This window comes from Rhamphochromis sp. 'chilingali' (assembly GCF_963969265.1).
Source record: "Rhamphochromis sp. 'chilingali' genome assembly, chromosome: 1".
Classification (NCBI taxonomy): Eukaryota; Metazoa; Chordata; class Actinopteri; order Cichliformes; family Cichlidae; genus Rhamphochromis; species Rhamphochromis sp. 'chilingali'.
The window spans coordinates 51,202,795-51,217,533 of record NC_137929.1 but is presented as its reverse complement, the minus strand read 5'-3'; the positions used below and the strand labels follow the sequence as shown (position 1 = coordinate 51,217,533).

The following is a 14,739-nucleotide window of genomic DNA, read 5'->3' as shown; positions in this document are numbered from 1 at the left end:
AGCTGCAGAGCAATGAACAGCTACTCTAAAGAGAAACGGACTACAGAAAGATAAAATCAGAAAAAGAAAACTTTAAATCGAAAAAAGTTGGTACAATGTTGCTAAATTACATCACATGTTCGACAGAAAATTTTAAAAAGCAAAAAAACAAACCAACAAAAAAACCACTAGGACTACAAAAAAACTTCAGTTACTCAAGCTCTTTGTGGTTGCTTCAAAGTAACAAACAGAAATAAGAGTGATATCTACAAAACCGCTGGAAAAAATGGCAAAGAAAGACAAAGACACTACAAAGACAAACTCTTAACAATAAAAAAAATGAAAATGTAACATGACTGAAGTAAACACACCTCCAACAAAGACTAACAACAATCATTTCATATACAACCCAACTGCAAAGAGATATGAACTGACCGAAAGTGACAAAATGACAGATTTGTGCAAATTTTAAGAAATGTCAAGAAATTTTAGCTGCTGAAGAAAATTCTTTGAAATCTCCACAAACATTTCTTCACGTTAATACAAAGAATAAATAAATAAAAAGCTTAAACACTTAATCTGGAGTCTTTAGGTGTTTCCTGGCACATGTTTGCCAGACTGAGTGTTGAGTAGAAGGACGCCTCAGAGTTCATATCTGTGGAGAGAGGACAGGTTCAGAAAATGTTCAAACTGAAAGCAGTGAAAGCATTTTTTCCCTTTTAATTAATTTAATACTGAAAGGTTGGCGTCAGTCTCATCTCTCAAAGGTGTTAAAAGTGATGACACGGATGTGGTGGGGGATTTCTGCTTCTCTGTGTGAAGTCTTTTACATGGAGGCGGCAATGATCTCTGCTTCTAGACAACAATGCAGTGTTTGTTTGCGTCTAAAGCATCTGTGTGATGCTTTCATCTCAATATGGACCAAAAGGAAGAAGGAGGCAACCTTATTAAACTTCACCGTATGATTCACCAGCAAGTTCTGTTCTCTGTTCAGACCATTCAGTCAGTTTGTTCCAAAGTCCTGTACCACAGCCAGTTTCAGCAGTCCCTGCTCGACCATCAAGCTGAGTATGGAGATGTAATATGTCACAAGAATGATCAGTGGGAGACCTGCACTACGGGGATTTGGGGTTTTTTGTCCTCTGAGGAAGAAAATTGGGCAGTTTGTGGCTGAAATGGGACAAGCATTGCACAAAAGGAAGGATGTGGTGGTAAACCAGCTCTATGTGCACATCAGAGCCTTCGAAACTAAGCTGCAGCTTTTCCAGCACTGCATGAGGTGCTAGAAAGTTTTCCACAGGACATCATTACTGCACAAGTGACGTGGAATGTGACAGCTATGGGACTGTGTATTGTGGAGTTTATTGAACAGTTTCAGGATATTAAATCTATTGAAAAAGACAGGTTTTGATTTTTTCTTCTTCCCCCTACTCCATCGACCCTGATAATGCTCCGTATCAACTGCAGCTGGAGCTCATTGAATTGCAGTGTGACAATGAGTGTAACAGCCAGCACCAATAACTCTAACTGGTTGAACTTTTACCGGCAGCTGGATGAAGGCAGTTTCCCAGTAATGTGAATATTTACAATGTGAGTTGATCTGAAAACGTCAATGTCAACAGACTGCATACCACCGATTAGCATAGACCTTTTAGACAACACAGTAGTCCTCGTGTCTGACAAAAAGGCACAGACGGAGCAGAAAGTATAGCATATAAGGCCGATGTCCAGAGAGGTGCAGAAGAAGAAACATGAGCTGATATCAGGCATCAGATGTTGCTAATATTCAGTTTCTGTGACCCACAATAAAAAGGGTTTACTGCCAGGCTGTGGCAGCCTTTGTCTCTGAGCCAGAGAGACCGAGGTTTATGGCGCCATGTGAAACTAATTTTAAATTCTTACCATTTGATAAGAAACTGTGAAAACTTATAATTGGAGCAAATTCATTTTCTCTCATGAAAAAAAAGAACAACATCCTCGATTGTCGTGTTGTTTGTGTCACAATGACATCACTGGGTTTTCAGCTATAAAGACCCGTTGTGGATTAGGTGCTACTTAGTTGTAATGGAAAACCACTGAAACTGAGTAGATTCAAGCCCCGTCCAGTCGAGTAGGAAAAGGGCTACATGTGCCTTACACATCTCAACCGCTGCTCTCAAAGACCAGATGTGTATTAAAATCCAGGGCTCAGGTTTTTCTCATTATCATTCTCACTGTACGGTGTTTCTCCAACAACAAACCTTGGATTACCCTAGAAATTAAAACCGTCCTCAAGCAGAAGAGGAGGGCCTTCAAATCCAGAGACAAAGAGGAGTTGAAAAGGGTGCAGAGAGAGCTGAGGGGACTGATAAGGAATGGGAAGGACAGCTACAGGCAGAAGATGGAGAACCAGCTTCAACAAAACAACGTTGGTGAAGTCTGGAGAGGCCTCAGAACCATCTCGGGCCACAAACAGCAGAACTCTCTGCCTGGGAGGGATGTGAGATGGGCAAATGAACTGAATCATTTCTTCAACAGATTTGATTCAGCCAGGAGGCAGTCTGCAACATCGGCTGCTGACTCACCCACCCCCAATGCTGCTGTTCCACCTCAGACACTTCACACCTCCTTTATTCACCCTGCTCACTCCCCCCCACCCCCAACTACAGCATCCAATACACACTCAACACAAGGCTCCAGCCTGTCTCTCTCAACCACCCAGGTTAGGAGGGAACTGAGGAGGATTAATGGCAAGAAGGCAGCGGGTCCAGATGGCATCAGCTCGAGGGTCGTCAGGTCCTGCGCGGACCAACTGTGTGGGGTGATGGAGCACCTCTTCAACCTGAGCCTGAGGTTGGGAAGAGTCCCACAGCTCTGGAAAACCTCCTGTGTTGTACCAGTGCCAAAGACTTCACGCCCCAAGGACCTCAACAGCTACAGGCCGGTGGCTCTGACATCCCACCTGATGAAGACCCTGGAGCGGTTGGTCCTGGCTCAGCTTCGACGCCTAATAAGTTCATCACTGGACCCACTTCAGTTTGCCTACCAGCCTGGCATTGGAGCGGATGATGCCGTCATTCACCTCCTACATCGTTCCCTCGCTCACCTGGAGACCGCTGGAAGCACTGTGAGAATCATGTTCTTTGATTTCTCCAGTGCCTTCAACACCATTCTTCCCTCGGTTCTAAAGGACAAGCTGGTGAACTCTGGAGTGGACCATCACCTCACTACCTGGATTTTGGACTACCTCACCGACCGACCACAGTATGTGAGGACTCAGGGCTGTGTGTCGGACAGGGTCGTCTGCAGTACGGGGGCCCCACAGGGAACGGTTCTGGCTCCGTTCCTCTTCACCATCTACACTGCAGACTTCTCCCACAATTCCACCCAGTGCTTCCTGCAGAAGTTCTCTGATGACTCTGCAATAGTCGGCCTCATCACTGATGGGGACGACAAGGAGTACAGAGGTCTGACCCAAGACTTTGTGGACTGGTGCCAGCTGAACTACCTCCAGATCAATGCCAGTAAAACCAAGGAACTGGTGGTAGACTTCCGCAGGCACAAGCATTCTCCACTGCAACCACTGAACATCCAAGGTATGGACATTGAGGCTGTGGACAGCTACAGGTACCTTGGTGTTCATCTGAACAATAGACTGGACTGGACTCATAACTCAGACGCCCTCTACAGGAAAGGGCAGAGCAGGCTGTACCTGCTGCGGAGACTCAGGTCGTTTGGAGTGGAGGGCCCACTCCTGAAGACCTTCTATGACTCTGTGGTGGCTTCTGCTATCTTTTATGGTGTGGTCTGCTGGGGCGGCAGCATCTCTGCTGGGGACAGGAAGAGACTGAACAGGGTGATCCGAAGGGCCAGCTCTGTTCTAGGATGCCCTCTGGACCCAGTGGAGGTGGTGAGTGACAGGAGAACGGCGGCTAAGCTGTCATCCCTGATGGACAACATCTCCCACCCCATGCAGCAGACTGTGACAGCACTGAGCAGCTCCTTCAGTGGGAGACTGCGGCACCCACGGTGTGGGACGGAGAGATTTCGCAGGTCTTTCCTCCCCACTGCTGTCAGACTCCATAATAAAGACTTTAACTGATCAAACACACACATCCATACATATGCAATAATACTAAGTGCAATAATCCTTTCTGTCATCGTTGTATTTTTACTCAGTTGTATATAGCATTTGTATTTGTATTCTATTTTTATCTTATTGTATATTTATTTTATTTTATTCTACTGTATATAGTATTTTATTTTATTTTATTCTATTCTGTACAGTTGTGTACTGTATTTATTCTTATTGTATCCTAATTTTTGCCTCATAACTTTTGCACTGTCCACTTCCTGCTGTGACAAAACAAATTTCCCACGTATGGGACTAATAAAGGTTATCTTATCTTATCTTATTAATATCAGGATGTTACCTGTTTCTGCAGATAAAAATATCTGCAGTGATAGATTTTTCTAAAGGTACAATTTACCATTGATAACAATTTAAAGTCAAATTATGGTGTTTAGATTTTTGTATTGAACATAAGAATAGGATTGTAAGTGTAACTGTTGGTGCTGTGAACCTGTAGAAAATGATCCAGAAATCTTGTGTTTCACATGTTTTGAACTTAATCATTAACAGTTTTATTTTTTTATTGCTCAAACACATCTGGTCACCGAAGCAACAATTCTTGTGCTACTGAAAATAAAATGTTAAAACATAAAGTTTATGGCTCGAAAAAGGCGAGGAGGATGTTGTGTTAGGCTTTGCGTGATTTTACCTTAGAGAGCTTAGTTGTGTTTGTCTGCAGTGGGCGTGTCTGGTTAGGTAATGTGGAGCAGTAAATGCCTAATGTATGTTTTGCAGGGCCTGTCATGTAACATTGTCCCACCCTTTAGTTTCAGATCGGTTGCTGAGCTCATTTGAGTTTGTTTTTTTTTCCCTTCATGTTTGATGACAACACCATGTCAGTGGTTTAAGTTGGTTACTGGGTTTGTCCTGGTCACCATGGTAGCACAGACAGGAGTGTGCTCATTGTGGAAAAATAATATATTTTTAAGTTGTCACATGTTAACTGAGCGTGGACAGTGTGTGTTCTCACTGTTTTATACATTTCAAGTAATGCAGAATGATGACACTGAATGAGCAGTAACATTAGGATTCAGTTTGTGAAGATGCAGCTATTTTATTCTGTTCAGACACAAAGTGAAAATCCCTGAAAATGTCACAGTAAACTTGATATTTGACCTGCAATAAAACAGGACAGGCAAAATATTTTTACTAAAGACTGTTAATTACATTTTTTATTCATGCAAACCTTTGCTGGCAGCAGGACAGTGTCTCTAAGATTTGCTGACGGTAACTATTTTTATGAAATGTGTCTTTTCTTGACAATAACAGAAGAGAAACACAACAGACAGCATCAGGCTTTGGATATGAAGGATTGTAGGCCATTTATTTTCATTTATGAGATTGTGAACAACAAGGGAAACACCATGTTTGTCTGTTTGTTTGTTTTTTTATAAATATACTTACATATTTTCCATATATTGTCTAACTATTGTGTTTTTGGTTCCCACGCTCAGTCTGCATGCTTTTTTTTTTTTAACCCACAGGATGTTAGTTCTTCAACAGCATAAACAAAAGCCTGAAGTGTTACATAACATTTGTAGCTGCCTATAAAACAGCACCTCTCCAGTCTGTGTTTACATCATAGTAAAAGAAAAGGCAGCCGACTCCTTCAGTATAAAAGCTCTGTGCAGAAACTCTGAGCATGTCAGTTTCATCACAATAAATACAACTGGGCATCTCTGAGTGAAACAGCAGGAGCTGACTGAAAGTTAAACTAGAGGGCGGAGTCTGGAGCACGTACTAAAGCATTATGTTTGTAACTATGGTGACAGTTAACCAGTAACAGTGCAGAGGTCTTCTGTTTCTAGGCAGATAACAACAACATGCACATGACTTCACACAGTCTTCAGTACATAGTGGAGGAAATGACAGAGTGAGTTTACAGTGTTTATGCTGTGAGAACTAAAGTTTAGTGCAGCTTGTCCTTTAGTTTAAAATCTCATGTGAATGCTGGTGATTGTTTTTATTCTCATTATTTACAGTTTTATATCACAGAGGCCTTTAAATTCAGTCAGACACAGAAGCCTGCAATAAAAGAGAGAACTGTGAGTATGTGAGTGAGTTTTTATGTTCTTACCTCTGAACGTACGAGGTTTCACTTCCTGTGTGGCGGTAATGTCAGTGTACGAGACAGCAGGGTTCACTTTATCTGCAATACAGAACAGTTCACGTGTTACACAACAGCTGGACTCAGATCCACATAAGTGCGTTTTAGTAATAATGTGGAAGGAAACATAGAACTGCTGTTGGAAACAAAGCAAACAATGAATTTGAGAATCTGAGTCACATTTTTGGAGAATGAACATGCGAAGAAAACAAAGCAGTGACGTGAGAACAGCAACAGATCTCCGTCAACACCAACCAACACCCATCATTAAAGTGTTACCTGTGTTTGTTTGTAGGGTTTACCCTGCACAGTGAAGCAAGACGGAATCCCTCTGCTGACATCAGATGTGTTACGTAAACCATGGTTATGAAACTGTGTCACATGGGATGACTAACATTCCCAGTGACAGATCCACTGGGAGTGATCACCTGACCTCAGTGAGTTTATGACCAGTTTTTGCAGAACTGTTTTGCATGGGCTTTGCCTTACAACATAAAGCACCTTGATATAGATGGATAGATAGATCTATATCTCAAGGTTCTTTATATTGTAAGGTAAAGACGACAAACAAGAAGGGATGACCTCTCACCTTTATCATTAACACACTGAGACGGTATCAGTCCCACTCCCAGTGACACATCCACAGTTATCACCTGACCTCAATGATTTTATGACCAACTTATTCATTGCTAACATGTTTAGGAGCCATTCATGATTAAAATATGTGTTACAGTATAGTTACTTGTGTTGTTGTTCTGTTTCCTCAAAGTTTCCAGCTGTGTTCACTTTATCAGCAAATTTTCATGGGTTCGCACAACAGTCGGATTCAAACATGCAAATCCAGAAAACTGAACTGCTGACAATAAGTGAACAGGATTCTTTTGACACTTACGGTTAAAAAAAAATCACTGTGGCAGAGAAAGATTAGACTGGGAGAGAGCACAGATCTACTAAGACCAGTGGAACGAGCTGTCGCTGTTTGTTCAGTGTTTACTTTGTTTGGTGAACAAGGAAGGAGTTCCCTCTTCATTCCTAGTTCATCCCTTTTGGTGACGAAAAGGAAACCCTCTGATTGCTCATGAAAAGGAATGAACTATAAATAACAGAGTCATAAAGAACTCCTATCCGGTTGTTCAGTGATGACGCGACGAATCCTACTTCCGGGTCTAAAGTAGTCTGCGTTTAATATGGCTTTTGTGTTGTTAACATGTTTAATGTTATGTATTTTCTTCTATTTGATCTCAAAAAGCTCCTAAAACAGTCAGTGATCACTGTTGACCTCCCTCGGCTTTTATTACCGCTAATCATTTATTTAAGCTCAGTTTTTAAAACCTTAGGATGTAACTGCAGCCCAGCCCATGCAGCAGTATATGAATGACTTAACTCGTATTGTGGATGGATTATCTCAGTTGTTCTCCTGGCTGAAGTTTGGTCCTTTTACAGCATCCTGCCATGCGATTACATTTGTTCCTGACCACCGACAACACTCACGTTAAATTTTATCGAGTGGAAAAAAAGTTAGCTTGTTTATATTATGCTAACATAGCTGTGTCGCTAGCGGTCACGTAGCACATCATTATATACCAGCTAGCCCAACTTCAGTAACCCTACAAACGTCACTGCTGTTTAGTTTTCTGTCTTCATTTATGCTGGGAGTGATAGCAGAGCTGTACGTTTTAATTTGTTTCCAAAACCCCGCATTCAGGACATGCTATATTGTATTTAGATAGAAGCTAGCGAGCTAACTCCCTGCTAACTTCTAACTCCGTTAAATGTCATAAATTCCGTTTTCATGGATGCCTGGATGTTAAACTCAATTGTTACACCTGGTAGAGCAGAACGCTGATCATTTTATTAAAGATGAAAGACTTTAGACAGTTTTTCAACTCTCAGTAATGCCATAGTGATCGTTTGATATATGGACCTGCAGCGGAGTTTAGACCCAGACACGGCTAGTGACGTCAGACTGAACAACCGGATTGTTTCAGAAACTATGGCACAATAGTGTCTCCCAGTGAAGAATGCAGATAGTTATTGCGTGACACAGTTTGTTCATGACTTTTGAACTAGACTCTCCAGCAATAAACCTGCTGTGTTATAGTTAGGCTCAGATAATATTTAAAGGCGCTGCTTGAATGTGCCAAAGTGTGATTCTGAATCTTCTCTGCTGAGCTCTGAAACAGACGTTGCAGGATGAAGATGAGTAGGCCACAGGAAATGCGCAGGGAATCATTTTTTTTCAAAATAAAATAATCTGCAGAGAGTAAATGTTCCACCTCTGAAACCATTCAGGTGATTTACAACTGTACAAAGAACAACATGAAACTAATGACAGTGTTTGGCCAACAACAGTAACTTTATTTATAGATCCTTTTTCGGGTTTTCCGAACATAATTTCTTCTTTTTTCATGTAAACCTTCTCCCATTTAAGAGATACAAGTATTATTTACAGATATCACCTGACATTAGTTAGATATTTTTATTAGTATTCTATATTTCTGTAGGTTTATTCCACTTTTTGTTCAGTTTACTTTATTAGTGTTGGTTTTGTATTAACTGGTTAAAACTAAGTGGCAGTGTAAATATTGTGTTGCTACGTTCATTTTAGAATTCTTCCACACAATATCGCAATGATGCACAACCACAATAATAATAGCTTTGGCGTGCCTGTAGGTCATGAATGCGTAGCTAGAGTCAGACTTTTGTTTGCTACTTCCTCATAAAGGCCATAACTATGCTTAAAATGCAGTTTTATGATGCATGAGTTAACCTTTTCAACAGTTCAGTATTGTAGGCACACAAATGTAGTCAAATATCATTGATGAAAGAAACAAAGCTTTAAGAGTTGCAATGAATAGAGAAGTGAGCAGTGAATGCATCATCACTTCAACCACAAATGCGTAATGCAGAGAAACTCACTATTAACAAGTCGTTCAATGTAACATCACCAAATTCATTAAAGAAGCTTTTGAATAAAGTGAAACTGCATATGTGTGTGTCCACCCTGATGTAAACAGTAGATGTTAAACAGAGAACCTGCCCAGCCTTGACTTCCTGATGGATATCTTATTGATTTCATGCATTGCACAGCATTAGTGGTTTCTTATTAACTACTTTTTATCAGGTGACAAAGGTGACCTGATAATGATTTGAAAGCTAGTTTTGAGACATTTGGTTATTCTGATCTCCTGCACAATGGGGAAATCTGGGCTGAGATTAGAGGATCTGTCACAGTAGTTCATCTAGAGAACGGTGGCCACAATCTATCCATTTCCTTCCACTTATCCCTGTTAGGGTTGCAGAGCTAACACAACCAGATTAGTATTTACATGGGCAGTTCACAATTAACTGGCAATTGAGAATTGCCATTTAACCTAACTGCATGTCTTTGGACTGCGTGAGGAAGCTGGCGTACCCAGAAAGGCCCTGGCCAGCTGGTGGACTCGAACTCAGGACCTTCTTGCTGTGAGGCAACAGTGCAAATCACTATGGCAGCATTGATTCATTTTCAGTTAAATTAAGGTTTATTTTTACAGCATCAAAAACAACAACAGGCACATAAAGGCACTTCATGTCGTAAGGTAAAGACAAGTCTACACTATTCAACAGTTAAATGAGTCCCACTATCAGTAAACACTTGCAACTGTGGCAAGAAAAAAAAACTCCCTTTCAACAGGAAGAAAACGCCAACAGAACAAGGCTGAAGGAGGAGTGACCATGTGCTGCGATCCCAACTCTTATCACCACCAGTTTGTGTCCATTTGGAAAATGAATTGCTCACCCCTGCGTCCTCTGTTCCAGATTTTGTTCACAGTATCCGTCATGGCTCTATCTTTGTCCTGCTGTTTTCTACAGAAATGCTGTCTCGAGCAGATTGTTTAGTATTAGCCACCACACTTATGCAGATGACGAATCGTTAAATGTCTCTCTACAGTCAAACAATCCAAACAGTCACAGGAATGTTTGGAGAAATCAAAGGCTGACTGCTCTAAAAGTGTCAGGGTTGCAGGATTAAGAAAGTTTGATTGAAATGACCTGGATGTATCTGTAGTGTTGCCTTTATGAAATGAACAGAGTAGGAGGAGGTAGGACCGGACTCTCGTGTGAGTGCAGCAGATTTTAGTTTTATTCTTGGGGGATGTTTTTTTTAACCGCGACCAAGAGAAAGGAATTCTACACACGGTGAAAGTGACATTGTAGCAACAGGATGTAAAATGTCATTTCTTTTTTTTATTTACATCAAAACATGCTGACCTTTGTGGCTCCTCCAGAGGCAGAGCAGCATCAGCAAAATCAGCATGAGGCAGACACCCACCACAGGAAGAATCACTCGGGGGGGAGAATCAGACGACGAGTCAGGACTCCCTGCTTCAAAACAAAAATACCACACATTGGCCTAAATGCAGACCCACAGGCCTTTGTATAAACGTCCAGCAGGGTTTTTTGTGCTAAGCTTGGCTGACAGCACACAGGATCTACCCTTCAGGTAGGACATCAAACAAGTGCATTTCTCATGACGCTGTAACAGTCCTTTAAAGTAAACAGTTTCTTTAGAAAAAACACTCAAGTGGTTGGTGGTTGATACAAATCCATCATTTGAACTCAGTCAGCAGTTTTCTTAAAGATTGCTAACTACCGTAATTGTCGGGCTATAAGCCGCTACTTTTTTTCCACAAGCTTTGAACCCTGCGGCTTTTAGTCAGGTGCGGCTTTTCTATGGATTGTCCCTGATTTTTGTCATATCGTAAGAGGATTTGTTTTGTTTGTTCCGCTGTTGTACGGCACTACGTTGCCTGGCGGAAGGGCATGTGATCAGACACACAGTATCGGTGTTCAAGAGTGGTATGTTGGTCACATGTCCATCCGCCAGGCAACATAGTGCCGTACAAGTAGCACGAAAAACAAACTTCAAAGTAGCGCTACACGTTCAGCGGGAGTCGTGGATGGTGTGCGGCAATAAACTTGTGAAAAGCAAGTTATGCTCAACTCCACCGGTGGAATCTGACAGCGTGGAAAAGTGTGAAAACATCCATCCATCCACCTGAGCCTAAAAGGTAGTCTGAATCTATTTTTCTGGTGTGCTGTAGGTTATTGTTATGTACTACATTTGTTACTCGTTTATGAAGCACAGCACATGTTTCGTACTTGTAATTACCGCTACTTGTACATATACCTAAAAAGTTGTGCAAATATGTACCCATAACTTGTTTTTCAAAATATTAATAAAAGGGGTGTGTCTCCAAACAGCCATCTCTTTCCTGACAATTCGCTTTGTGCATATTCTCTTACATATGATAAGTCAACATTGAAACACCTGCGGCTTTTAGTCAGGTGCGGCTAATGTATGTACAAAACAGGATTTTCCCCTGATTTTAGCTTGTGCGGCTAATATTCAGGTGCACTTTGTAGTCCGGGAAATACGGTAACAATTTTTTATAAAGACAAACATAAAAAGGGGGATTCGGGTCTTTAAAACTTGTGCATATTTTGGAACTGAATGAACAGTTGAAGAAGGAAAAGTCCTTCCTTTACACTTTTTAACCAAACTAAACTAATGTTGTGTGGGTAAGGTGTCTGGATGTACTTATGTTCAGATTTGTTCAATACTTACTGGGTAAAATTGGAAAAATAACCATATTTTGGTGGTTGCACAAAAATGCATAATAGCATCCCTCCCAGGTAACACCCTCCCACTTTAAAATGAATTACAATAGAAAGATTAGAAGCACAAAAGTAGAACTTTGTCATGTAAAACAACCATATCTGGATTCTAGTATGAATCCATCGTGCTCACAGTAAGATGTTATAACTCTTTATGTTTTCTGCTCACCTGCAGAAATAACCACCAGCGAGCTGTCTGGTGATTGTCCAACTCCAGTGATGTTACACTTGTAGAGGCCTTCATCTGATTTGGAAACCCTGTGGATGGTCATGTTTCCTGTAGAGCTGCTCCCAATGAGATCATCATTTTTATAGAAAGTAGAAGTGAAATTGGAGGATGAGCCTGCATTGTATCTACAGTGCAGAATTACAGTGTCTCCCTCCGTCACAGGATGGGCAGGACCTTCCAGGATCACAGAACCAGCTGAAACATAAAACGTTTAGTTCAGACTCCCCTTGCAGCATCGAGTTATGTTTCTGATGCAATTCTATTTAAAAGCTTTTCTTTTGTTTAGTGTCATTTTAAAATTTTGCTTTGTTTTTAGCCGAGACTGAAGTGGTTATCTGCTTGCTGGCAGGATGTTTGCTTGCAGATAACAGGACTTTCATTCGAACAAATAACTGGAGTCAGTTGAAGCCTGTGTAGAATAGTTCATGAGTTAAATCAAATTTGTATGGTTACAGTGTGATATGATCAAACTTCAGATGGTGAATGTTGCGGGTTTTTTGGTGAATTAAACCATCCTGTTTACTTTTTGCAGACCAACACTGCTTACTTGGCATAAAAAGAGCTGCTTCTTCATGATATGTTCATGTTATCTGTAAACGTGTAGAAGCTTTTCAGGTACTTTGAGTCACTACTGGCTGCAACTCATGATTTGTTGATCAAAGCTCACCTGCCACAGTGATGTTGACAGCATTGGAGCACTGTCCTGCTGCAGACTCACACCAGTAAACTCCAGTGTCTGCTGGATAAAGATCACTGATGTCGCAGTGAGATTCACCTATTCCATTTGAGGATGAGGGACATGTGGTGTTTATGTATAAGGACGTGCTCCTCTTAACTCTCCACTCTGAAGAGTTTTCCTGCCCCCCACAGCTTATGGAGACGGACTCATACTGGAAGAACTGGGATCTGTTAGGAATGATTCTGAGTGAAGCTGCAAAACAAAAAGAGAAATGATGGCAAACGTAAGTTTATGTTGTTAATGCGCTTGAAGAAAGGAGCGACCGTGAAAGCTGGGCGATGCATAGACGCCTGCTTTAGATGCTGTTTCACTACGGATGTTATTTGGATTAAAATGTGTCTGTTTAGCATGTGGCTGTAATGAAACCCCGGCCTAAGGCAGAATGGCTACCTGTTTACAATGTGATGCGGTTAGCGGCTGCAGTGAGCTACAGTAGAAAACGTAGACTGGATGCAATCGAAGCTTCATGTGCCACCCACGATCTCAGATAGAGGAGCAACACATCACACTAAATGCCGTTAGTGGGAACACACAATAGCAAAGACAGACTGCCCTTAACCTTTAACAATAAAATTCTGACTTTTGATTTTTATTAGTTATGAGGTTTTTTTTTACATTTTGTCCCAAAAGAAACAACAACAACAAATGAAATTAAATATGGGAAAAAAAATAGGTAACAGAAATTTTGAAAAAAGGAAATTAAACTTGACCAAAACAAAGAAACCAACAATGATATTATGTGCTTAAAAAATAACTTTAAAATTTAGAAAAATACACGTGAAATTTTTTTAAACTTAAGCTTTTTTGGACAAATTTGCCATGGCAACCAGCCTAAACAGGCTTTGACGTGCAGGTTTACTGAGATTATTCGCGTGCATGACTGTGACTCGCCTGCATTCAAAAATCACAGTTTTGTATTATAATTGTTTTTCTGAACTTTAAAATTTTTGACCCTGACAAATACTTACCCACACAACCTTTGAAATAATAATACTTAATGTGATCAAATCTAAACTGAGACAAGCAATCAGCTCCGAAACTAAAATGAGCGGTCAAGAAAAACCTAAACACACAAATTAAAATACACTTTGTAATTCTGGCAATTACTTAGTAGTTACATGCAGTAAGTTACTGAGCTGTTACTAAACAATACAACAATCATTTGCTGTTACTTATAGCAACCTTGTAATTACATGGCAGCTTCAAGACAACAATGAGTGCATCTTTAATTGATAAATTATGGTTGTAACAATAAGATAACTGAAAATCTATGATATATAGAGTAACATTTATGAGCCATTGAAAAATATAATGTATAATATAACATGTAATATACATAACATAAAACACATATAACACATACATATAGATTCTGCTCATAAAGAAGAAGACAGTTAGTGCTTTTGCACTAAATGAGAGCGCTCCAACACACTTTTACTCACCAATAACAGCACACAGTGTTGCTATCTCCATGCTGCTGGTGCACTGACAGACAGGCTGATAAACCTGGGGGGTGCCGCATGCTTTCTACTTTTTGTTAGCGTCACAGTGACCACAGCTTCCTGCCGTAATCATCTCCTGTTCTAAATGTGTTAAAAACTTGTTTGTGCAGGATGTGTCTTTTTCTGACACCTCAAATGTCAAAGTGTGTGTAAATATGTGAACGTGGTCCTGTTTTGCTTTGTTGTGTGTTTGTTCTGTCCTGCCTTTACTCTTTGAACATGGTTTGAATAAATATGTGCCAAACGCATCTGGTCACGTGATAACCAAGAGCTCATCCAAATGTGATCTGTGAAGAAAACTGAAGGGAAGTGATTTTTGAAATTTTCTTTAATGGATAAAAATCAACTGGACCATAAATGTTTTTTATTTTTGTTTGTTTTTTGTTGGATAATTGTTAATTTTTGATTGAA

General features: G+C 40.6%; 1 protein-coding gene across 1 annotated transcript; it reads right to left on the bottom strand.

Moving 5' to 3' along the window:
* Nucleotides 1-449: 449 nt before the first annotated feature.
* LOC308399905 (uncharacterized protein) lies at nucleotides 450-14,299 on the bottom strand (the record flags this gene model as incomplete). The annotated part of the gene is made up of 6 exons (XM_080887321.1): nucleotides 450-634; nucleotides 6,168-6,239; nucleotides 10,452-10,565; nucleotides 12,028-12,282; nucleotides 12,755-13,018; nucleotides 14,269-14,299. The coding sequence occupies 6 exons, from the start codon at nucleotides 14,297-14,299 to the stop codon at nucleotides 546-548; spliced, it is 825 nt and encodes a 274-aa protein (XP_080743447.1). The 3' UTR covers nucleotides 450-545.
* Nucleotides 14,300-14,739: the final 440 nt, after the last annotated feature.